The sequence below is a fragment of the Chenopodium album genome, chromosome 5 (genome assembly GCF_948465745.1).
Source record: "Chenopodium album chromosome 5, dcCheAlbu1.1, whole genome shotgun sequence".
Classification (NCBI taxonomy): Eukaryota; Viridiplantae; Streptophyta; class Magnoliopsida; order Caryophyllales; family Amaranthaceae; genus Chenopodium; species Chenopodium album.
The window spans coordinates 27,043,908-27,069,209 of NC_137838.1; the positions used below are offsets into that span (position 1 = coordinate 27,043,908).

At 37.1% G+C, this 25,302-nt stretch overlaps 1 protein-coding gene and 1 long non-coding RNA gene across 7 annotated transcripts; both read right to left on the reverse strand.

Moving 5' to 3' along the window:
* Positions 1-1,462: 1,462 nt before the first annotated feature.
* Positions 1,463-14,281, reverse strand: LOC145632042 (uncharacterized). 6 transcript variants are annotated; one of them, XM_081684306.1, is made up of 9 exons: positions 11,558-14,281; positions 11,331-11,443; positions 11,035-11,084; positions 10,152-10,371; positions 9,246-9,318; positions 8,116-8,275; positions 7,867-7,994; positions 7,229-7,370; positions 1,463-1,668 (listed from the first exon to the last, which is right to left on the reverse strand). In XM_081684306.1, exon 1 carries the CDS (start codon positions 14,058-14,060, stop codon positions 11,586-11,588), a length of 2,475 nt encoding a protein of 824 aa, XP_081540432.1. In that variant the 5' UTR covers positions 14,061-14,281; the 3' UTR covers positions 1,463-1,668; positions 7,229-7,370; positions 7,867-7,994; positions 8,116-8,275; positions 9,246-9,318; positions 10,152-10,371; positions 11,035-11,084; positions 11,331-11,443; positions 11,558-11,585. The 6 variants fall into 6 exon arrangements, with proteins under 6 accessions (XP_081540432.1, XP_081540436.1, XP_081540435.1 ...); XM_081684309.1 differs by lacking the exon at positions 1,463-1,668 and having other exon boundaries at positions 7,003-7,370; positions 9,246-9,385; positions 10,152-10,201; positions 10,302-10,371; XM_081684308.1 differs by lacking the exon at positions 1,463-1,668 and having other exon boundaries at positions 7,004-7,370; positions 10,152-10,201; positions 10,302-10,371.
* A 5,021-nt stretch (positions 14,282-19,302) lies between these two features.
* Positions 19,303-20,375, reverse strand: LOC145630619 (uncharacterized). The gene is made up of 2 exons (XR_014112127.1): positions 20,089-20,375; positions 19,303-19,536 (listed from the first exon to the last, which is right to left on the reverse strand). It is a non-coding gene; the product is annotated as an uncharacterized LOC145630619 (long non-coding RNA).
* Between the last annotated feature and the right edge of the window lie 4,927 nt (positions 20,376-25,302).

Genomic DNA, 25,302 nt, shown 5'->3' on the forward strand with positions numbered 1-25,302 from the left:
CGCCTCTGACGATCAAGTTAGTAACTTGAATAGGAGTAAAAAGGTGCGGAAATTTAGGTGGGTATCTGCTCGGTTTCCAAGCTCGAGATGTCTCTTTCAAAGAGTAAATTTGTAATAAATGGTAAAATATGCCTCCAAATGGAGGAAATCTCCCTATTTATAGGTTCCTAGGGGATTATGCCCCTGATTAGGTCATCAAGCCCTAATCATTGGAGGGCTGCGCCGCATTGCGGCTTTCTTGGGATTTGGGCCATCAAGGCCGCCTTTTTCCCACTCTTTTGGAATGACACGTGTCAAACAAGGGTTGGTCCATTTTGGACTAACCCTAGGGTGACACGTGTCACTTTCTGGTTGGACCACGTGGCAGGGTAAAATTACCCCAAACACAAATTTATTACTACCTTTGATTTTTTTTTAGTTGCAACTTTGGGCTATTATTTGTGAGATATAAAAATATGCCAAAGTTGCATCTAATAAAAATCGAAGGTATCATTTTAAATTATTTTAATCAGTTAAATGAAAAAATTATGATGTATTAAAGATTTGTCATACAGAGTAATATTTATGGTAAACGGAATAATAACTATGAGGAATATATTTACTATAAAAAGATACGTATAAAATATTTAAAATAATATTACGATAGTTATGTTATATCAAACTTCTTAAAGAAGATTTTAGCAAAAAATGGAAGGGTTTTTTTGGAGGGAAAAAACTGCATTAGGGAAAAAACTTTTTAAATGAAGTGACAATCTTATGTGGCGTATATACTTTATACATTGACATGCCAGTGTGACATAGCACATATAGTTTAAATAATGCCATGTGGCATCATTCCTTTGAAAGGGACAACTTTTAAATATAGTATAGATTTAGATATAGATTTTTCAACTACCGTCCTCGTCAATCATTACAACTATCGAATAATTTTCTTTGATTGGGTTACATTAAAACTGTTCATTGAATGCAGTTTTCTTCCGGGTTTACTTCGTACAAAACCGCTACTTCAATCAATGGTTTACCCTTGCTGAGTGCTTTTATAAAACAAAGAATATCTTTAAAGGTGTACCTTCCAATGGGGTGACCCATATTTGGTCATTGGTGAATGTTACCCTCTTTTGAGGTGTATCCTCCACATCAAGCAAGTTCATTACATTATCACCGAGATAAGCTAAAATACGGTCCCTAAATTATACCATTAGTTGCACATTTGGCCCCTTGTCTTTGAAATGAGACAAATTAGTCCCTCTGCCACCCTTGGCTCACCAATTCTGGTGGAGGAAAATCCGAGTCAGCAAAATTGAAGGATTTTATTGCCAACTAAGCCAAAGTTTAGGGACTTCTCTAGTTGAGTCAGCATTAGTTTAGGGACTACACTTCTTTTTGCCAAAAGATTAAGGAGCTGCATGTTTACATGAATATTTTCAGTTCAAAAAATTGGTAGTTTGAAGATTAGAGGCTCTGCATTTAATTCTAAAGGATTGTAATAGCAAAAAAATAACCAAATTCCAAAATAGTTACCAAAAACTAGTCGTTACACACAAAAGTGGCTATACATATTGATGTTGATAGCCATTAAAACCATCAGACTATTAAGCTAAAATTCTTCCAAAAGAAAAAAAAATAATTGCTGCAGTGAAGAAGAAAGCTCCTTCCAAGGTATCTGATCTGCAATAAAATTAGTAATTAAGGTATTTAGGAGTTGATCAAAATTAGAAGATTTAAGCAATATTAATATGTTTATTGATGACAGGCAATGTCTAGATGTAGCAATGGATCAAGTGAAAGTGGTCAAAGGTGTCATTGTGAGCTAATAGTGTCAAAGACAAGGTCATGGACCAAAGATAACCGAGGAAGAAGGTCACTAAACTTTACCACTTCATTAATTAAATAATGCCAACTCATACCAAGGTCCTTAAACTTTGATTAATTTTTTTTTTTCTTTTGCCACATGAGCACTGTAGTCCCTAAACTATGGTGACTCATCATTTTTTCACCGGAAAAAATCATGTAAGGGTGGCAGAGGAACCAATTTGCTTCATTAAAAAGATGAGGGACCAAAATGCTACAAATACAATAGATGAGGGACCATATTTATGCTTAACTCCATTATCACTTGATACCAGTGTACCACTTTTACACTTTGGGTAAACTGGATTTCCTACTTTTGTCTTCTTATTTGAGTTGATAATATGAATTCTGATGTCTTATCATCATTCTTTGTAACTTTTAAGTAGGTTTTTCTATATGATTTCATAGCGAAGTTTTTCTAGTATTCATCAATAACTTGATTGTTTGAGCATCGACAATGTAATAGAGTAGCTTATGCATATTAGAAATAATTAAAACAAGGAGCATATATATGTCCGTTATTCAAGTCAATCTTGTATCCTTTTGTCGTAATCAATTACGGGAACATCTGATGGTTCGGAGATTTTTATAAAAAGAACAATTACAAAAAAAATAACTGAAAGGAAAAAATACTCTCATAATGTTAGTCCCATATACTATTTTGGGTGTTTCAAAAAGTTCTACCTGAATATATTTCATTTATGACTTGATTTTTTCGGCTATTTCACCAAATGTTACTGAGTACTTTCAAAATTCACCAAATGTCATCGAGCTTTTAAAAAATTCACCAAATGCCATTAATGACTAACGGTCGTTAAATCTTGACACGTGTCATAATTTAATTGGTTCATTTTAATTATTTATTTTCATTAATAAAAATGATTTTTTTTTCTTCATTTTTGTGGCAAAAATTGCTCGGGTATAGTTTAGGGGGTCATTTTGAAACATTATGGGAACAAATTAAGCTCGGAATTGACAAAAAATAACGTAAATGCTCCGTTTTGTATGTTGAGAAATATTTTGATTAGCGTGTCGTTATTTTTTAACCATCAAAATTGATCGGGTAAGGTTTTGTGGTCATTTTGATTCTTTATGAGTACAAATTAAGCTCAGAATTGACAAAAAAAAAACTTAAATGCTCCGTTTTGTGTGTTGAAAAATATTTCGATTAGCGTGTCGTTACTTTTTAACCATCAAAATTGATCGGGTAAGGTTTTGGGGGTCATTTTGATTCTTTATGGAATAAATTAAGCTCGGAATTGACTAAAAAATAACATATATGCCCCATTTTGCATGTCAATATCGTAATTTTTTTTTCTGAAAAAAATGCAAAACTAAGTATTTACGTTTTTTTTTCCAATTTCGAGTTAAAATGACCTGTGAAACCTTACTCGAACAATATTTGTCACGAAATCGAAAAAATAATGGCATTTGTTGAAATAATTTTCCAAAATAATGGCATTTGGTGAAATAAGAATTGCATTAACGAAAAACTAACGTCCATATGATATTAGTGGCACAATGTGTCATTGTATTGTTTGTCAGTGGCATTTGGTGAATTTTGAAAACTTTGATAGCATTTGGTAAATTTTGTAATTACTCGGTGGCATTTGGTGAAATAGCCGTGATTTTTTTTGGAATTAATTAATTGTGGATTGATGACATGACTCTAAGTATGGAAATTTTTACCTTAAATTATGCAATTGTGACTTGTGTTTTCCTAATAAAAAAAAAAATTAAATGAGGTAAACTAATTATGAAATCTGTTATACTTTAATGTTAGATTCCAAATACATTTGTTCTCTTATTTTATGTGATTGATTCCATATGGGACTAACATTATGAAACGGAGAGAGTAATATACTTCCTCCGTTCTTTTTTACTTGACCCGCTTTGACTTTTATACTATTCACCACCCCTCCTTTGACTGTGTTTTCTGAATAATATGTAAGAAAAAACATATTCATGTTGGATCATTTTGAATTCGTCTCAATAGAACTATCATAATATATAACTTTTATATTTTTTAATTATGGAAAAATAAAATTATTGACCGTCAAAGTTTTGCATTGGCAAGCGTGATAAAATAAACAGGTCAAATAAAAAAGAACAGAGGAAGTATATACATATACATGAGGAACTGAAAAGGAATCCAGAGTACAATATATATATATATATATATATATATATATATATATATTGGTTCTTGGAATGTGGGGTCTCTTACGGGAAAATCAGCAGAATTGGTAGAAGTAATGAAAAGACGACGCGTGAACATCATGTGCCTCCAAGAGACAAGATGGACAGGAGAAGGAGCTCGAGGCTTGGTTTTGGGGTATAAGGTATGGTATGTTGGGCAAGAAACGAGCCACAGAACAAGGAATGGTGGAGCTAGGAACGGAGTTGGTGTGGTTCTCGATGAGAGGTTGGCAAAAGAGGTGATCGAGGTCTATCGGAAGAACGATAGGTTGATAAGGCTGAAGTTGCTATGTGGCAAGGAGATTGTGAATGTTATCAGTGCTTATGCTCCCCAAGTGGGTTTAGATGCAGAAGAGAAACGACAATTTTGGGAGGACCTAGACGAGGTGGTGCAGGGTGTCCACCACTCAGAGAAGTTATATATTGGAGGGGATCTAAATGGGCACGTTGGGGCGAGCCGAGATGGCTATGAGAGTGTCCATGGAGGCTTTGGGTATGGGCAGAGGGACGCCGGTGGTGAAGCTATTATGGATTTTGCCCAATCATATGATTTAATTTTGGCTAATACTTGGTTTAAGAAGAGGGATTCACACTTGATAACTTTTCGGAATGGAGCAAATGCAACTCAAATAGACTTCCTGCTCACAAGGAGCATAGATAGACAAAGTTGCATAAACTGTAAGGTTATCCCAGGGGAGAGTGTGGTCACCCAACACCGGCTATTGGTAATGACTATTCGTCTGAAAGAGAAGGCGAAGAAAAAAGTTAGACAAGAAGAACCAAGGATAAGATGGTGGACCCTAAGGGATGCAAAAGCTAAGGTTTTTACAGAAAAGGTAATTGAAGAAGCGGATTGGGATGGAGAGGTGGATCCGGACATGACTTGGTTACGAATGAAGAACTGTTTCCTAAGAGTGGCCAAAGAGGTCTTAGGGGAAGTAAGGGGAAGAACTTCGGTACAGAGAGATACTTCGTGGTGGAATGAAGAGGTGAAAGCAGTAATTAAGCAAAAAAGGGAATGCTATCAAGCCTTAGGAAAATGTAGGAGTGATGAAACCTTTGCAGCGTATAAGGAGGCTAAGAGTAAGGCAAAGGCAGCTGTTCGCCAAGCAAAAGAAAAGGCATATCAGGAGGTTTATGAAAAGCTTGATTCCAAGGAGGGAGAAAGGATCATTTATAAGATGGCAAAGAGAAGACAAGAGGCAAGGAAGGATATTGGCATGGTGAAGTGTGTCAAAGATAAGAACCAAATGGTCCTAGTGCAAGAGGAGGGCATCAAGGACAGGTGGAAGGGGTACTTCGATGAATTATTTAATGGAAGTAATGGAGTTGTGATAGGAGATACCTCTATGAGTGATGAAGAAATCAACATGGAGTATGTGCGAAGGATTAGGAGAGTAGAGGTGGAGATTGCACTGAGGAAGATGAAACCTAAGAAGGCGGTTGGCCCTGATGGGGTACCGATAGAGGTGTGGAGGTGTTTGGGTAAGATTGGTATTGATTGGTTAACAAACCTTTTCAACAAGATATGGACGGCTACAAGGATCCCACAAGATTGGAGGAAGAGCACCTTGGTCCCGGTTTATAAAAACAAAGGAGACGCTCAAGATTGTTCTAACTATCGAGGAATTAAGCTTATGAGCCATACTATGAAGTTGTGGGAAAGGGTGATTGAACAAAGGTTGAGGGCATGCACAAGCATTTCAGATAACCAATTTGGTTTTATGCCTGGGAGATCTACTATGGAGGCAATCCATTTGATAAGACAAATGATGGAGTTTTATAGGGTAAAGAAGAAAGATCTTCATATGGTCTTTATTGATTTAGAGAAGGCATATGACAAGGTGCCAAGAGAGATACTTTGGTGGGCAATGTTGAAGAAAGGTATCCCACGAAGGTATGTAGACCTAGTTAAGGATATGTATCGGGATGTGTCAACAAATGTGAGGACATGCGGAGGGTTGACAAAAGATTTCCCTATTACAATCGGATTGCATCAAGGGTCTGCATTAAGCCCTTTTTCTTTTTGCAACGGTTCTAGACGAATTAACTAGACCAATTCAAGATGAGGTTCCATGGTGTATGCTGTTCGCAGATGATATCGTTTTGGTGGATGAGACTAAGGATGGGGTTAATGTCAAGTTGGAGCAATGGAGGCAAAGGTTGGAATCTAGAGGGTTTAAGCTAAGTCGGAGTAAGACTGAATATTTGGTATGTCGTTTTGGCACTCAGAGGGGGACAAGCAATGAAGTGGTGAGTTTGGATGGAAAGGATTTGACCATGAGTGAATGTTTTAAGTACCTAGGGTCGATCATCCAGAAGAATGGTGACATTGATCAAGACGTGACCCACAGGATTAAGTCAGGGTGGCTTAAATGGAGAGCGGCCACGGGAGTGCTATGCGACCGCAGCATTCCCTTAAAGTTGAAGGGAAAATTCTACAGGACTGCCATAAGACCAGTGTTGCTCTATGGTACAGAATGTTGGGCTTCTAAGAAAGAGCATATTAAAAAGATGGAGGTTACGGAAATGCGCATGTTAAGGTGGATGTGTGGAAACACTTTAAGAGATAGAATCAGAAATGAGGTTATTCGCAAGAAAGTAGGTGTGGCGGGCATTGTAGATAAATTAAGGGAAAATCGTCTGCGTTGGTTTGGACATGTAAGACGGAGACCCGAGGGTGCACCGGTGCGAAGAGTGGAAGAGTGGGACCATGGAGGGATTAAACGAGGAAGAGGGAGACCAAAGATGACTTGGTTGGAAGGAGTGAGGAAGGATATGAAGTGCATGGATTTACGTGAGGATGAAGTTTTGGATCGTAAGGGATGGAGGAGAAAGATTTATGTTGATGACTACACGGAATAATCAAATTTGGTTCATGTTAGCCGACCCCACTTTTGGGATTAAGGCTTTGATTGATTGATTGATTGATTGATTGATTGATATATATATATATATATATATATATATATATATATATATATATATATATATATAGGTAGTGTTATTGTGTATGGACTTGAAATTCTGCACCAATGGGAACGGAATCTCTGGGATGCCGATAGTTTGGGAGCCCACCAGCCACAGAGGGCGAGAGGGAGATCTTCATCAGGAAGTTCTAGAAAGCTAACAGGTCATATGCAACAGGAGGGCGATATGGATATGTAATCCAATGTACCTGTAAAGCCAGGGGTGCAGTTGGTGAATTCTAGTTCTCCACTTGTGCAGACATAGACACTGCTAAAAGGAATGGGCAACTCATCAAGACATTCAACGGTATACTCCAAAGAAGAGCTGCCGGAGATTAGGTAATTGTACACCTTGTAGACACAAAATGAGTAGACTTTTAGATCTTAAACCAAGCAGTAGTGGCAGAAATCCCAAGGTACTAACTGTATTCCCATTAAAATTAAAGTAAACAAAATACTGTATGAAATTTGGCAAAATGATTATAAAAAGTAGTATATCATGATTCTAGGATCTACACTCTTCAGGATTGGCTAATTGACAATGTAAATAGACTGAGTTAAAAGTCTATAAACTATAGTAAATTGTATATTTTCTTTCCTAGCATGTAAACAGATTCATGCACATAGCCAGCACCCATCATATAGTAAATCATTCTTTTTTAAAGATCATATAGTAAATCTTGACTATAATATATGAGAGAACAAATTATATATGCCATGGAAAAAAGTTGGAAGTATGAGAAAAATCTTTCAGCAGAAAAAGATGCAGTCCATAGCACAAGATATGTCAAGGAATATTGAACATACATTAAATTATAGTAAAAGTAGAAAAGGTAATATATCCTACCTGATCTCCTGAGGTAGAGTTGAAGTCTATGGTCACTATTAGAAATTTTTCACAGTTTTGAATTGGTCTAAAAGCAACAGTAGATATTTAGCTTGAGCCAGCTTTTATCATCAGGCCATTTTGGATCCCTGGAATAGATGATAACCATTCAGATCATCAAAGGTTTTTCTTTTCTTGGAAGTAAGAATGCCAATCAAGGTACAGAACACATAAGCCAAAGTAATAAAATAATTAAAGCAGAGAACTTACCAATATAAATGTGTATTTACAATAGTAAGAAGAAGCTGAGAAAGATTCTTTAGTCGATATGCAGCCATAGTTCCAACACAATCACGATTTAATCTGACACGAGGATCATTAGGGACATTAGGGTTTCCACGGTCTTTTTCAGAACTTTTTTCTGTCGAACCTGAATCCACAACCAAGCAGTCAAATTAAAGTAAATAAACCATGACTGATTGACTGAAGTATTGGTTCACATATCTTATGTGGGTGAATATTAGAAAGAGAAAGAATCCAATGAAAACCAGTCCACAGCTAAAATATAATACTCCACAGAAGTTTCCACATCTTCAATTCTCCATTTACATTACATACAGAGTAATAATAAAGTGCAAGAACATTTGGGCGAGAATCACAGTAATATCCATTTACGTTCAGAACAGCAAGAGGGATCTCAGATGGAAATCAAGATGATAAAAAAAGAAAAATTAGAGGGATAAAGTAGGGGACATTAGAAGAGACGAGTATTGGGACTTGTTTCTGTCACTTTGGACAGTGTGGTGGTCACAATGCCAGGTTACAGTTATATCCATTAACAAGATGGAGAAAGCTGGGATAACAAGGAATACAGAGCTGTTCAGGATTTTGTTCATTTGCAAATTTCTATAACTAACCAGCAAACCGAAAGTACAGTGACTGCAAGTTACATGTTAACCTTTGAAACAAAATATGCAACATAAAATAGAATTTACAGGGCAATAGCCAGCTAAAGCATTCAAAACTTAAAAAGAAAATAGCCACACAAAAAAAGAGCCAGCCAGCATCTTAAATATGCAAAAAGCCTTAGTTTATCTTGTGACTTTCATGTTTGCAATAGGAAAAATAGAGATAACATGAAAATATGAAGGATTAGAAAAATAAATAAATAAATAAATATATATATATATATATATATATATATATATATATATATATATATATATATATATATATATATATATATTTCGAGCTTTGACAATAAAGATTTTGCAATAACATAACGCAATTCAAAGTCCTTGCGTCTCCAGCCCCTCCACACATTTTGAATAAAAGCTGGAAAGTAAATCGCATATCATGAGGACATCATAATTAAAGAGGAGACGTGAAAAAATAATAACCTTGGATTTCTTCAACTTCTGCATTTCCTCCAGCCACTGAATAGCACTATTCATCACACTACTATTTGTGTTACTGTTGATAGATTTCACAAGATCAGTAATCAGTACATTCAATATCTTCTTGTAAGACCAACTCTGCACTGGAGTATACCAAAATCTATGGTAAAGCTACAATATGAAGGGCAGTAAAAGTACCAAAAAAATGAGATACGAAGTAGGTATACCAGAAATGCTGCAACACTAGAAAGATCTTAAAGCATAAAAGGCAGAATTTATTTTGCTCAAAGGTTAGGGTAAGAGCATTTTTTATCTTTTCTATCCAAAACACAGTAGTTGCTAGGTTAATATATAATTATATGGACAAAAGGAAATGGATTTTGCTATACTTAATTTATGTTGTCATAAATTCACACCATAGTTTGTGCCATTAGAAGAACGAGACCAAAAAGGGCAAAATTTTGTGTAAATGTGATCCACAACTAGCTTAATCATCTATATAACAACAATCAGTATTGAGCTTACAAGTAATTAACAAGTGAATGAATAAAATACACTCTTTATGATCTCTTGTTTTTTTTATTGTATGACATCATTTACACACAAAAAACATGGTCCTGACATCACATCTACCACTATATGAAAATTGGGTGGTCGTAAATGAACGTAACCTGTTCCAACCTTTACACTTTTAACGCTCTCAATTTTTTTTAGCACTTAGACCACAACAATACACTATCATGTTATTCGGTATAAATTAAAAACATTAATAAGTCAATGCTTCAAAAGTCTGAACTCGGTATGGAATTCACAAACTATAACTTTGTATACAGCAGAAATCAAAAATAATAATAGCCTGATTATCAAGGTTAGTAGAAAAATACATAGGAGTCAGACAGCACCATGTACCTGGCCAGCTTGTAAAATATTCCACATCCATCACGCTTTTGGCCATTCCTCTGGAAATAGATGCTTGAGAATTGAAGTTATTCCATGTTGCCATATATATAAGATATAAGATAAACACAAACTACTGCTGTCACAGAGAAGCTAAAGAACCTGTATGCAGAGAAAATCGGAACCAAAATCTCCTAGAACAGTTACAAAGGCTTTGGAACGAGCCTTCCATCTGCAAAAACACAAGACCAACCTTCAGTTAAAAGTTACTGCTTGACTTGGATAGAAGTGTAAGATTATTTTTGTTAAAATTAGCACTTTCTATCTTCCTATCTTAACACCATGCAGCCCTAAAGTTTTATCCAACATTCCAACCCTTGTGTTAGATCCATCTACCAAGGATAAACCCAGAACAATCAGTCTCAAATTCAGTACTACCACACTCCTAATTATATAACCTGTCATAGATCTAGAAGTTTTTATAGTCAAATGCCTAAGCAAATTATTCATATATAGTACTTTAAAAAACGAGAATTATAGAAAAACATAAAAGACTACAAACAAAAACCCTCCTTGAAAGAAAATTCATGAGAAAACAATAAGAAACATGTTGAATAAAGCCAGAATGTTTGACATAATAGCTGAGGTTGATGGTTACATCAAGGTATATAGCACAACTCCTTCAACTTTCTAATACTGTAATTTATCTGCCCCAACTCATTATACCCGGTTAATCATAAAAACAAAGTTGATGCAAAAATATAAATAGATACTTGTGAAAAATTCACACATATTGAAAAATTGGCCATGTGAAACAGCATGGATGCATATTATTTACCAATAGATGTAGGATCAAACATCAAATAAACAACAGAATTAAAAATAAATAAAGTACCTGAGGCAAGATTTTGGGGAGTGTGGAAAATAGGTATTCTTCACAAATACCTGCAAAATGGAATCAAATATTAATTACACCATAAAATTTGAATTTAATTTTAAAACCACCAAACTGTTCTCTCTAAAAGGAGGGTAACTTAGCAAGATTTACAATTGACATCACCTAATAACATTCTAACCAATCATATAGGTGTCAAACAATTGACTACCGCTACTATTATCCAGATTCAGACAAACACTACTTAATAACAGAACTCAAATCTACACATATTCCAAGAATTTAAGTATATTCACCTTTCACCGCATCAACAAATTTTTTAATCAAGAAAGAGCTTCACTAATTGAAGGCTTGCCAGGGCCAAGAGACACAGCAATGAGACTGTTCTCTCAACTCTCAAGTGATCTACCTGCATAAAGTGAAAAAAAGGACTATCAATGGATAACTTATTGAGAAAGATGCTTTTCAACGCAATATAGGAACATGCACAGCTAGGGCTAAAGACACCATGAAAGAGCCAAACCATTTAAGATTTTCAGAAATCAACTTGATCAGTCTTGGTTTTTAAATGCCATTGGTTGTGCCAACCCATGAATCAAGGTTGTATATGTTACATCATCCATAAGAACTCCCTGTTGTGCCATAGTATCAGTCACCGTAAATGCTTCACCCATCTTTCCATCCTTGCACAAACCACTAGTAAGAGCATTATATGTAACATTATCAGGAATGATTCCATCATGAACCATTTTCTCCAAAAGCTTAGCTGCCTTTTCGGCATCACCCATTTTAGAGTACCCATCTATCATAATTGTATAGGTGATTTTATTTGGAATTATGCCATTCATGCACATCTCTTGCAAGATAGCCTCCACCTTATCCATCTGACCAAGCTTACAGTAACCACCCATTAAGGCAGTATAGCAGTAAACATCAGGATTCAGACCTTCCTTGCTCATTTCTTCAAGAAGGTTCCTAGCTTGGTCAACACTACCAGTGTTGACCAGTCCATCTATAAGACAGGAATATGTGACAGAAGTTGGCGCAATGCCTTTGCCTTTCATGTCATCACAAAGTTGAAAAGCATTGACCATATTGTTTGCTCTACAATATGCAGAAATAAGTGAATTATAAACAACCGAGTTTAGCTCTAATTTCTGAGCAAGCAGCTTATCGAAAAGTCTAACTGCCTCTTCAATCTTTCCAGCCTTGCCATACCCATTGATCATAACAGCATATGTATGAACATTTGCAACCATACCACTTGTTTTGCACTCCTCCCAGAGCTTCATGGCTTCAATAATTTTATTGGCATTACACAGTCCATGCAGTAGAATGTTGTACACATGAATATCTGGTTGTATACCACGCTTTTCCATCTCATTTCTCAAATTAAAAGCTTCCTCCAATTTTCCATTTTTACAACAGCCTGAGATGAGGGTATTGTATGTGATTCTATCCAATTTAAAACCCCTTTTAATCATTTCCTTGAGAAGCCTAGCAGACTCATACATGATACCAGCTTCACAAAGTCCATGAATTAAAGCGTTTGAAGTCACTATATTTGGTGTAAACCCTTTCTCCACAAGTCTAAACCAGAATTTAACAGCGTGTGCATGTTTACCCTCTTTACAGTTTCTAACCATAATCGTAGTAAGCAGGCCATCACTAGGCCTTAAGTTTCTCGATAGCATCTCTTCAATGATACACAAAACAGAATCCAATGTGCCATTCATACCAGTACAGCAGATGACAGAATTAAAGGCCCCTAACTGTACTGATAACCCTCTAGACAACATCTCCTGCAATAGAGATTGAGCCTGCTCTGCCATATTACACTGACAAAAGCCATGAAGAAGTGAATTAAAGGTTGATGAATTTGGACTAATCCCCCTTGACAACATAGAATCTTTTAAACTCAATGCCTCCCCAACTTTTCCTACTCTACAATACCCATTAATCAATGAGTTATAAACAATTTCATTAGCAACCAAACCCTTCTCTGGCATTTCCTGTAGTAAGTGATTCGCTTCGTCAAACTTCCCAAACTTAACTAAACCATTAATAAGACCTCCATAAGTTACAACGTCAGGCATCATACCATTCCTTACCATCCTCTCTTTAAATCGAAATGCCTCATCTAAACCACCACACCTACAAAGTCCATGAATAACATTGTTGTAAGTCGCAACATTAGGTGAAATCCCTACTTCCTCCATCTCCATAAACAACTCAATCCCATCCTTAACCCTCCCACCTTTGAAATACGAATTAATAGCCGTGCTAAACAGATAAACATCAGGCACAACTCCTCTCCGCATAATCTCAAACGCCTCGTAACTTCTTTGAACCTCGCCAGCCTTAACCAGCGAGCTCAAAAGGAAATTACACGTCTTCAAAGACGGAAAAGCTCCCCTCGCAGCCATCACCTTAAAAACCTCGAAAGCTAACCCATAACCGGCATTCTTAATCTGAGTGCAATAAACATGAACCAACAAATCAAACGTTCGATTCCCAACCGACTTCTCAAACCCGCCATTCAAATCAACCAATGCAACAGCAATCTCAATATGTCTATCACTATACTTCTCAAAAACAGTAGGAGCTTTCCCATCAATCAAACGAATCAACAACAACCTAGCAGAATCACTAAAATTCGATCCAACAAGCAAACGAATCAATTCGCAATAGGATTTAACACTAAAAGAATACCTGCATGAATCAATCCCATAATAAAAGAATTGCAACACTGTTTTCGGATGAACCAATGACTTAATTTCAGTAAAAACACGATCAAATTGAGAAGGGGATACAAGAGTTAGAATTTCTTTACATTTAGAAGATTCCAGAGATGGGTTTGACAAAACAGAAGAAACCCACTTAACAAAACTCTCATCAAGTTTCTGGGGTTGATCTTGAGGCGGCGAAAATGGCGGAGAAACTGAGCGAAGTGGTCGGCGAAAGGAGGAGAAGAAGAAGGCGGGTTTAATGGTGGAAAGTCTTTTCAAATCCATAAGAGAACGCATTTGAAGAACAAAGATTGGATGATTCAACTGAATAAATGCAACAGAAATGAGTATTTGTTTGCATTAGATTAAATTCATATTGAAAATTTCGTGTTTATATAAATTAATTTGAGCTTGAAAGTTAAACTTTGGAAGAATGGAGATTTAATAAGGCCACGACTAATATGTTTTAGAGGTGAAGAAGAGGAACACGAAGGAGGAGGAGAGAGAAAGTTGTTAGGTTTTGGGGAAGATTTCCGGGTTATAGTTACAAATCAATTGCATGATCATGAAGGTGAGTGTTGGGGGAGTAAGCCCAACGCAAAGCCCACCTCTCTTGGGGTGCCCATATATTTATGAGCACGGGTATTGATACGGATACGAGAAAATATCAATATAAAAATAGGGGATATGGATGCGGAATGTTAAAATTCATATATACATGACGTACACTTGGAATATTGTGGTTTTCTCTTTTTTTGGTTTTTGGATTTTTTAAAATCAATTATATATGTCAAATAATGAATATAGAATTAGTTCAATTTATTAATCAATTTATTAAAATGATGATAATTTTTAAAACTGACAATAGAAAAGTGGAAACACCTTTTTCTTGTTCCTGTTTTTGGTTTTTTATATAAAACAAAAAATTGAATACAAAAAACAATGTCAAACAAACTCTGAGTGATTAGTTTTGTTTTCTACTCTAGTTCTATATTGTTATTCGGTCTTTCGTAAGATCACAATATATCATATTAACAATATCATAATATTCTTTTAGTTTACATATAACAATGAGCTATTTATGAAGGCATCATGTTATATAATTATTATCTTATCTATCTTAATTTACTTAAATTTAATCATTTTAAAAAAAATTGTTGAATAGATAAAATGGCATGTTAAAAAGCACAACGGATTGTATCATATTAGGACACGGTCCGAGATGTATCGTCGTGTATTCAATGAGTGTCAATGTCTTACACGATGTCCGACACGGACATTACAGTTGGGTGAAGTGTCCATGCATCCTAAATGCCCATCGAGCAAGAGGTATTTTCATCATTTTACATTAAATTTGAAGGATACATATGTAATATCCTATCTACTTGAGTTGAGATATTGCAACTTGTTAAGATATTGTAACTTGTGTTAAGTCTTCTTCTTCCTGATCTTCTTTGCACTGTGCTCCTCCATTTAGTCGATGGGCCGACACCATTAAAGCCTTTTCCCTACTCATCACCGACACCATTGAAGACACCATTGAAGTTATCATCATTGAAGTCAACCTCATAGATAGCTCAAAGATGACTCTAAAGGTATAAATGAAAAGGCCCAAGAAAAAAGTTGAAATGAAGGGCATAGTCTGGTGGAAGTTCTTGATATAAAACAAGAGAGTTAGGGAAAAACAAGAGAGTAAGAAAAACAAATGAAAAGGGAAAAGTCCCACATTGGTTAGGGTAAAGGTTTTTCTTTGTTTTTATATTGTAGTGTCTTAGCACTACTTAGTTGAGTGAGTGGAAGGTATGTGTTACTCCACACACACACGTGCGCGCGCGTGCCGAGCTGAGCTGGGTCGGGTCGGGCTCGGGCCTCAGGACTTGGGGTCTTGGTGAATGCGATGTGCGGGCGTGGGTCCTTGTTATCTTTTTGGAGAAATTTTATTTCTCTTTCTTTGTTAAACTAAATATTCTTTTTTGTCTGTGGGATTATTCTTTTCTAACTGTTGGGATTACGGAATTAAATCAATCATTAATCCCTTGATTGTAGCTGACTGATTCAATTCCTTGTTTCTTGCTTCTGTTGTTGACTGGCCGAATTAATCTGGTCGCTTTCTTAGCCAGATTCTTCCTTCGTTTTATGCTTCCTGTTTCCCTTCTACTGCCTATATATACTCGTTGCTTTTTCCAGTCAGAAGACACACAACACCAATCAGTCTTCTCTCTTCTCTAAAATTATCTGAACACGAGTTCTTTCTATTCTGTTTTTTGGGCAAGTATTATGAGTTCCAGTCGGGTTTGTGAGTGCACAAAAACTCCGGCGCCGTGCTTATCTTGGAGGGCGACCGCTTCTAGTCTACTGCACCGGGAGGTAGCGCAAAATCGTCTTTTAGGTTAGTGGTTCTCCACGACGCGGTTATTGTCAGTTTGGTTCACGCATCAAGAGATAAGTAATTTATATTTTATTGCTTAGTAGTATAACAATCTAAAAGACGATTATGGCTTCCAAATTTCTAAAACCTGATATGTCTAAGTTAGAACCTCTTGATGGAAAGAATTATAAACGTTGGGTTGTTAGGTGTAGACACCCATTTGTGTCTCCCCAAAACCAAACCCAGTGATGAGTACCTTTCACGTCGAATTATAATCGAATGAATTGAAAGTGTGGAAAGTTTAGTGTTACGGATAGTTTTAATTTCTTTTCTCCTCTCTCTGTTTTTGAAAACCTATTTTAAGAAAACAGCCAATCCAGTTTGGTTGGTCCATGATATGGGTCCAATAATAGTGTAGTTGGATAGGGCTTGAAAAGAGCTTTCCAACAATATATTATAAGCCCAATTCCGATGAATATTGAGGAAGTTATGGCCAAATTACTGAACTGGGCCCGGTTTGAGCCTCATATGCGGCCCAATGATCTAGAAGAGGGTCTAATATAGATTTATCATTCCTAATGCAATTAGGAATGATTTTAGTCTTCTAGATTCTTCTAGAAGGTTCTTTTTATTCCTAATTCAATTAGCATTGATAAATTGACTTTTGTTGACTTTTTAGAGCTTTAATCAGAACAAAAGAATGTTTTTGAGGAAAATACGATTTTATCCTCCTGTACGAAAATTTCTATCTGATTTTAGAAAACACGTCAATGATCAAGTTAGCGCCAAACGCCAGCATTAGCGCCTGACACTAAGCTTGGCGCCTAGCGCTAATGTCAGCGCCTGGCGCTAACCTCGTTTTACGCGTTAGAACTCTGTTTTGATTTTTTATCTCTTTGGCTGATTTTCTCTATAAATAGCTTCCTAAAAACTCCGTTTTCATTCACCAACTCTCATCAAGATTCTCTTGATTACTCTCTCTCTCTCTCTTCTAAACTAGCTTTTGCATACAAAATTCCGCATTCACAAGATTTAGAAACACCTAGCCAAGTTCGAAGTTGCCTTCGCCCTAGACGTGAAAGGTTTTTATTTCTGAGGGTTTGGTCCCAAATCTCTCTTTCAATTATTTAATTTAATTGTTTGATTTTATTATTTTCCTTGAAGTTACTAACGTGTGTATTTTATTATTAGAAAGAGGTACGAGGCATCCAAGTAAGTACTTTAATGGTTTAATTGATATTATGATATAGAAATCATGCTTAGATTGTTATTTTGATTCCTAGTATCATGTCTAGGGTAACTTTAATATTTAGTATGATTAAAAGTATGATGCCTTTTATGTTCTTCCTAATATTTATGATTGTTAGTATCATGTTAGGGCTAAATATTTGATCTTTATTGTTTAGTGACATGCTATGGTTTGTTATTAATCTTGTTAGTATCATGCCTACGATCTTGCTATTATTATGCTTTAACATTATTATGATGATTTATGATTATAATTGTTATAATTATTGTTATGATGATTATTTTTAATCATGATTATTTTAATTATAATTTTATTATTTATGATTATTATTATGTTGCTTGATATTTATTTTTATTGCTTGATCACACCTTTTACGCATGTTTAAAGGGAATTGATACTTGTAATCACGCTTAATAAGATAATTAATAATCTTGTTTAGGGTTCAGTTCAGTTCAGTTCAGCTCGGTTCAGTTCAGTTCAGTTCAGCTCGGTTCAGTTCAGTTCGGTTCAGTTCAGTTCAGTTCAGTTCAGCTGAGTTCAGTCAATCGGAACAGGCCCTTAATATGATTATAATTCAAGTGATCGCCAATAATATTTTTATTTGTGCATTAATATTCAACCAACATAAATATACAGGTTTAGGGTAAACCTATTGATTGCATGTTAGTCAGAAAGCGCACATGAATACGATCAGAATAAAGTAGAGGCCTATTATTAGGGCAGGTTCAATCTCTTTTAGGTTGGATTTGTACCTTCATCCCCGAACTACCAGTCATGGTTCCAGACCTATTGGAGTTAACGATATCTTGGATCGTTAAGGGGTGTAACCTTCACCTCGTGAACGGTTTACAAGTTCCTAAAACTTGTTGGCGACTTTTTTGCTCTATCTTCTTTCCCTTTGGACGCCACCGTACTTTAGTGTATGATCACAGTGGGGTTCAAGCTAGGGATAACTCTTGAAATATTCCCTACATTAGGATGCGTTTTTATTTGGAGCAAATTGATGTTTCAAATGTTCTGGATGATATTGTTAAACCTGATGATAAGGATGATTTGTCTGAAACTGATGTTAAGTTTGCTAAGGATGATAGAACCTGTAAGGGCATGTTGTTGCATTTAGGGGTGTTCAAAAATACCCGACTCAGTTGACCCGACCCGCTGACCCGGAAAATATTTGCAGGGTATTTTTTATATTTTTTCAAAAAAATCGGGTCGGGTACCCGACCCGGTAAAAAAGAAGTGTCACGGGTCGGGTCATGGGCCGCCCTTTTTGCTAAACGGGTACCCGTTTGACCCGCTATTTTTTTATTTTTATTTTAATATAAGTATTGCTACAGTACTACTTGTTAGTATAAACCCTTTAGGAATTTTTGTTCCACTTAGCAACCACCACACCCACCAGCCAACTATATTCTCTCTCTCCTTCATCTCCCTCTCTCGATCTCTCCGTCCATCTCTTCTCTGCCCCCCTCTCTATCTCTTCGTCTGCCCCCCTCGAAGGCTCAAAGTACCCCTCTGATCTTGTCGTCCCCTTCTTTCTCTTCTCTCTCCTTCTCCATCCCAGCAAATCACTAGTAGAAAATATCAATTGGCCACCGGTTCAAAACCCCCCTATGCCACCGGTTTTGAATCGTTGGGCATTTGGGGGGTGGCAATAAACTGAAGCAAGGCCACCGGTTCAAAACCGGTGGCAAAAACTGTTATTGCCACCGGTTAACCGGTGGCAATACACACGTCCCGCTTTTTTTTTTTTTTTTTTTTTGATATTAAATTAATGCCACCGGTTAACCGGTGGCAATAGTCCATGTAATTTTTTTTTGTTTGTTTGTTTTGTTTTATTCACTTTAAATATAATAAAAGTGTGGATATTGAGTGCTCGTTTTTCCTAAAAAAAAAAGCGAATAAATTAAATAATCAAACAATTGGAAACGCAACATCATAATTTTATTACTGAACAATTTTCTAATCTACTAATTGCTCGATATAGATCACAATTACGGACATCAAAATTACAATATAAATCAATATAATCTAACAATTACAACATACAAATAAAAAAAATTCACAATATAAATCAAAAAAATAAAAGTTACAACATTAAAATTAAAAAAAAACCCCGATCTTGATCCTTCAATTTAAGATATAAATCATTATACCTGCATCAATTAAAACAAAAAAAATAAATTGATTAATATAAATAAGCTGCGAAAAAAATAAAGAAAAAAAAACCCATAAACCCAGAAATCAAACAAAAATCCAAAAAAAAAACAAAAAAATATAGAAATTATTAAAACTAAAAAAAAAAAAAAAAAAAAAAAAAAAAACAGATATCATGCATGTACCCATAAACCTTTGAAAATCAATCACACCCAGCAAAAAATTAAACACGGAAATTTCAAACAATATCGAACCAATCAATTTCGAAATTAAACCCAGAAATTTCAAACAATATCGAACTAATCAATTTCGAAATTAAACCCAGATATTTCGAAACTCAATTAAACGCAAACAACTAAACAAAATCAATTAACCCCAAAAAATTCCAAAATCAATTAAACCCATCAATTTCGAACAATATTACAACAATCAAACCCAAAAAAAAAATCAAGGCATGTAAAACAAATAATTAAACCCAGAAACCCTAACCCCGAATAATTAAACCCAACTACATCACCTACATGCACTAAGCCACTAACCTCGAATTTTACCTGAAAATAACCTCGAATTTTACAAGTTGTGGTTGATTTCGGACTTGGTGGCGGCGGTGGTTAGTGGCGTTGGTGGTGGTGGGCAGAAGACAGAGGGAGGTCGGAGAGATCGAGAGGGGAAAGAAGAGGGATAGAGGGGAGAGAAGAGGGAGAGAGGGAGGTCGGAGAGACTGAGAGGGGAAAGAAGTCGACGGCGACGGTGGTGGTGAGACGAGAGAGCAGGAAAGATAAGAAGAGGGACGGCGGCAGTGGTGGTGAGATGAGAGAGCAGGAAAGAGGAGAGGAGAGGAGATGAGATCAGTAGAGAGAGGAGAGGAGATGAGATCAGTAGAGAGAGGAGAGGAGATGAGATCAGTAGAGAGAGGAGAGGAGAGGAGAGAGAGAATGAGGGAGGCTGAGTGATTTGAGAGTAGGGTTTGTGTTTTTATAAGGGGCGTTTTTTTTTTAAAGGAAAAGCCACCGGTTCATCAAACCGGTGAAAATAATGTTTTTTGCCACCGGTTTAGTTTGAACCGGTGGCAAAAACCTCCCCTCAAAATCCCGCCTATTTTTCCCCACATTTTCCCCACCGGTTTTTAAAAACCGGTGGCCTTAGGGCGGTGCCAATCTTCTTTTTTCACCTAGTGAATCGAAGCAGCACAACCTTGAATTGTATATAGCAAGAACATGATGATGGGTTGATACTCGATAGAGATGAGTCCAAGTTCTTTTGTATTTTGATTTGCTTGATTAAATGGGTATTGGGTTTCGTTGAAAGTAGGTAGTTAGGTACTACTCATTTTTGGAGTAAGAGCTTAGTCAAATGATCTTGGAAGTTTTTATGTAATCATTTATTTAGTTTTAATTTGTGTTTGGTAAATAATTATATGGATGCTAGATTAAATGGGTATTGGTAGATTAAATGGGTATTGGTACTGACTTAGTTACTTGACTCTTGAAAATTTAACTTTACTCAATTATTAGAATTATTTGTTATAATTCTACTTGTTTTTCTGTTGTTTTACTAGTAATTGTTAATAATTTTGTATATTAAGTTTTATAGTATAAAATTAAGCAATAGAATTCCATAAAAGAGACGAAACTATGAAAAATGCTAAATTGATGTAGACACGAGTTCATAAATACGGGTACCCTTTGACCCGACCCGAGAAAATTGGGTACCCGTTAGGTACCCGAGTTTTCCGGGTCGGGACATGGGCCGCGTTACAAGCTACCCAAAGATCTGGGTACCGGAGTTTTGGGTACCCGAAGATCCGGGTACCCGGATTTGAACACCCCTAGTTGCATTATATGTCAAATAATCTGTTGGATATATTTGGGATGCTTTAGAGAAAAAAAAATATGGGACTTGTTTAGGGTAATTTTACCCCGCCACGTGGTCCAATGAGAGGATGACACGTGTCAGCCCTAGGATGGCCCAAAGTGGACCTATCCCTGCTTGACACGTGTCACTCCAGAAACTTGGGGGAATGGCGGCCTTCAGGCCCAAATCCCGAGAAAGTCGCAATGCGGCGCAGCCCACCAATGATTAGGGTTCAGTGACCTAATCAGGGGCACAAATCCCGAGGATCCTATAAATAGGGAGATTTCTCTCTTTTGGAGGGCACGTTTTACCATTTATTAAAAACTGTCCCTTTGATAGAGACATCTGAGCTTGGAATCCGAGCAGATACCCACCTAAATTTCCGCACCTTTTTCTCTCCCTTCAAGTTACTAACTTGTTCGTTGGAGGCGGAGCACCACCCAATCGGTGTCTTCGTTTGTTTTGCAGGTACAGGCCGCACTGGACTAGTCTTTGTGTTGTAACTCTCCCGAGGGACAAAAACACCCAAAACATTTGGCGCCATCTGTGGGGAGAGTACCTCGAACATGGTTCAAGAGTCTGTACCACCTCCTAACCGTCTGGGCGATGACCCGGAGGTTTTTACAGACCAGGAGGATGAAGATCCTCAAGTCGAAACCTATACAGCCAATGATGGCTCTCTGATAACCAAGCGCATCCGGCCCAGAGATACTCTGGAGCGGGGTGCCTACCAGGCGGGTACAAATCGACCCCCTGGGCAGCCGGAAGGGGAAACCCATACGGCAGCTGGATCAGCACCTGTCACCCGAGACGAACGCATGAGATTCATGACAAGTTTCAAGGGTGAAATTAAAGAACTGATCACTAAGATCCGGGCTGGCCCAAGTAGGGGTCAGTCGGTCAAGAAGACTCCTCTGGAAAAGGGGAAGTCAGTCAGAGATCGGCAGCCCACTCCTCATCCAAAGGAGAAGGCAGCCGGGACCATTGATTGGTCCAAAATTCTTCTTCCTAAGAGGAATACCAACAATACCCGCCGGACCCAGCTGCCGGTGGGAAGTAAAAAATCAACTCTTGATGCCCGAGAGATCATCAATCGCAAGAGAAATCAATAGTTGTCTGAGTCGGCTTCTACGTCGAATTTTCCAGACAGCTTCAACAATACTTCTGCAGGGAATGCACTTTCCTTGCATGAGAGTCAGACAGGCGGTAATACCGTCCACTCTGGCCCTCAGATGATCGGGACTGCACCATATGTACCTTCTCAAGTCTACGATCAGTACCCAATCTTACTATATGCAGCCGACTTTCTTCGGAGGTCAGGCGGCATATCACAATGTCCAGCCACTGGACTGGCAGCTCCGTTTGCTTCGCCTGGGTGAACAACCTTCTGCGTTCACCCGGGAGATAACCGAGGCGGCACAGCCGGCCAAGGTTAAGAATGTATTGGTAGGTACCTATGATGGTACCTGACGAGTCTATTTTATATATATTTTATTCCCCGTCCCACGGTCATATTTGTGCTTATTTGAGCTCTGCGGAGCTATTTTTATTACTAATATACGTTTTCTAGTGTTTTTGTAGAGTTGGTATTATTTTGTAGGAATTTGCAGAATTGTGACAATTTCAGAGCTTATTAGACCACTACAAAGATATTTGAGTTTCATCGTATTTTATGATCGAATAATTTAAGCCAAGACCGAGTTAAAGGAATTTGGTTCGGTGATTAAGGGCTCGATTCAATAAAGAGGTCCAAAGTTTCAATGTTTAATTAATATCATGAACCAAATTAGTGTTGCAGATCAAGTATGAAATAAAGAAGCTTCGGGCCAAAGGCAAACGAAGCCAAAAAGGCCCAACTCGCTGCTATGGTGACCGGGCCCGATCGGGTGCACATATTTCTACCGCATTGTTGCTGGCGTGATATTACTGCCTTCATGAGTTGGGGTTCTACTAATATTGGGCTTTGTTCTTAAAGCCCAATAGCCTTTCCTTTGTTGAAAAGTAGTAGTACGTAGGGTTTGGAGTTAGAAGTAGTAGTATTAGACTTTTGTTAAGAAGAATAATAAAATAAGAATTTTAGTGAGGATAGGATTCTTTCTTCCTTATAAAGAGGAGTAGTAGTAGTATTACGGGGGGTAGGTTTTTCTTTTCATAAGTTTTTTTTAGTTTAGTTTTAGATTAGTTTTTTCTCTTTCTCTCTCTAACTTTTCTTTCTCTCTCCTCTTAATTAAACTCCTAGTATTTCTTTCTCTTTTGTTTCTCTCTCTACAACTCCTGGTTTAATTCCATCCTTTATTTAATCTTTTTCCTTGATCATGTCTTATTTAATTGCTTTGTTTAATTTAGATTTAATTATGTGTGAGTAGTTTTCTTTCTAGGGTTTATGGGGATCCATAATTAATATGAAGGGATAATTTGTTATTATTGATTATTGATATTGCATGATAATTTCTTATTGAATTGTTTTAATTCTTTGCAATTAGATTATGAATCGAGCAGATGTAATTTGATTGTGAATGTTTAGCAATATTGAATTGATGAATCGAGTAGATGTTAATTTAATATTAAAGGCTATTTTCAATAGGAACTTAGGTCTAGTAAATTGCGAGAGCCTGTTAGATCTATGTTGATTAATAAATTGCGAGAGCCTGTTAATCATGTTATCTGTGCATTGTTAATTATTAATTACTTCGTTTTATCCCGGAATATTAATTATTGGTGAACCTGTGACCCTAGGTTTCCTTATTATTGATTCTTTTCTCCCTAAACTTATTCTTCGCAATATATAATTCATACCTAAAAATATTGGTTACTTGGATAATTTAGATTATAATAATTAATTAGAATTAAAAAGACTTGTTTCCCTGTGGAGTTCGACCCTACTTCCCTATCTACTGTAGTTAGTGATTTAGGTAATTATTTTTTATTAGGGGATACGACTTTACCCTGTCAGTATCACCAACCCGGAAGATCACCTCATGGCTTACACCAACCTCATGTACTTACAGGAGTTGGATGATGCCACTTGGTTTCGATGCTTCCCGGCTACGTTGAAGAGCATTGCCCAACAATGGTTTGGCAATTTGCCAGCCGGGTCCATTGATAGTTTCATGAAGCTTGCCTTCCTGTTTGCTTCCAACTTCTCAATGAACATCCCTGCTAAGAAAACAAGCCTGGACTTGAGCACCATTAAGCAGGGGAGAGAGAAGGACTGCGCTCCTATGTCAGGCGGTTCAATCTGATTAGAAATCAGATTCAAGGACTGTCTGATAAGGTAACTTTTACAGACTTTTTCAAGGGTCTGAGAGACGGGTGACTTTTAAGTTCGACCTAGTCAGAAAAGGGGCTTTCACTTTACAGGCAGCCCTGAGGGAGGCGGAAAGCTATATTCAAGCAACCGACCTCTACACGCCTGTAATTAGTCGGACTCCAAGAAGTCTGACAAACAGAAAGACAGCCGGCCAAAGAGAAAGAAGAGAGCAAGAAAAGAAAAGAAGTTTGGGCGGTTAGTGACTCTGATCAGCCGTCCTAGAAGAAGAAGAAAGAATTTAAACCGTATGTCCCTAAGTACGAGTTTAACAAGGACTGCAACTCCATCCTCATGGAAATTAAGGATCGGCTGTCCCTAGAGAAGCCAAATCCAATGAAAATTTCCATTCAATCAAGGAACAAAAACAAATTCTGCCAATACCATTAGGAAGTTGGCCATGACACCAACGACTGCTTCAGCCTTCAACGGGCGTTGGACCGTCTGGCTGACAAGTGGATGTTAAAGTCCTACATTTCTAAGTCCAAAGGGACTAATAAGAAGAATCCGGGGCAGTCGTCTAAGACCCCCCAACCTGCTAGTAGTTCGGACATTGACAAGGAGCCGGTCTACACAATAGCAGGCGGGTTCTCATGCGGTGGCC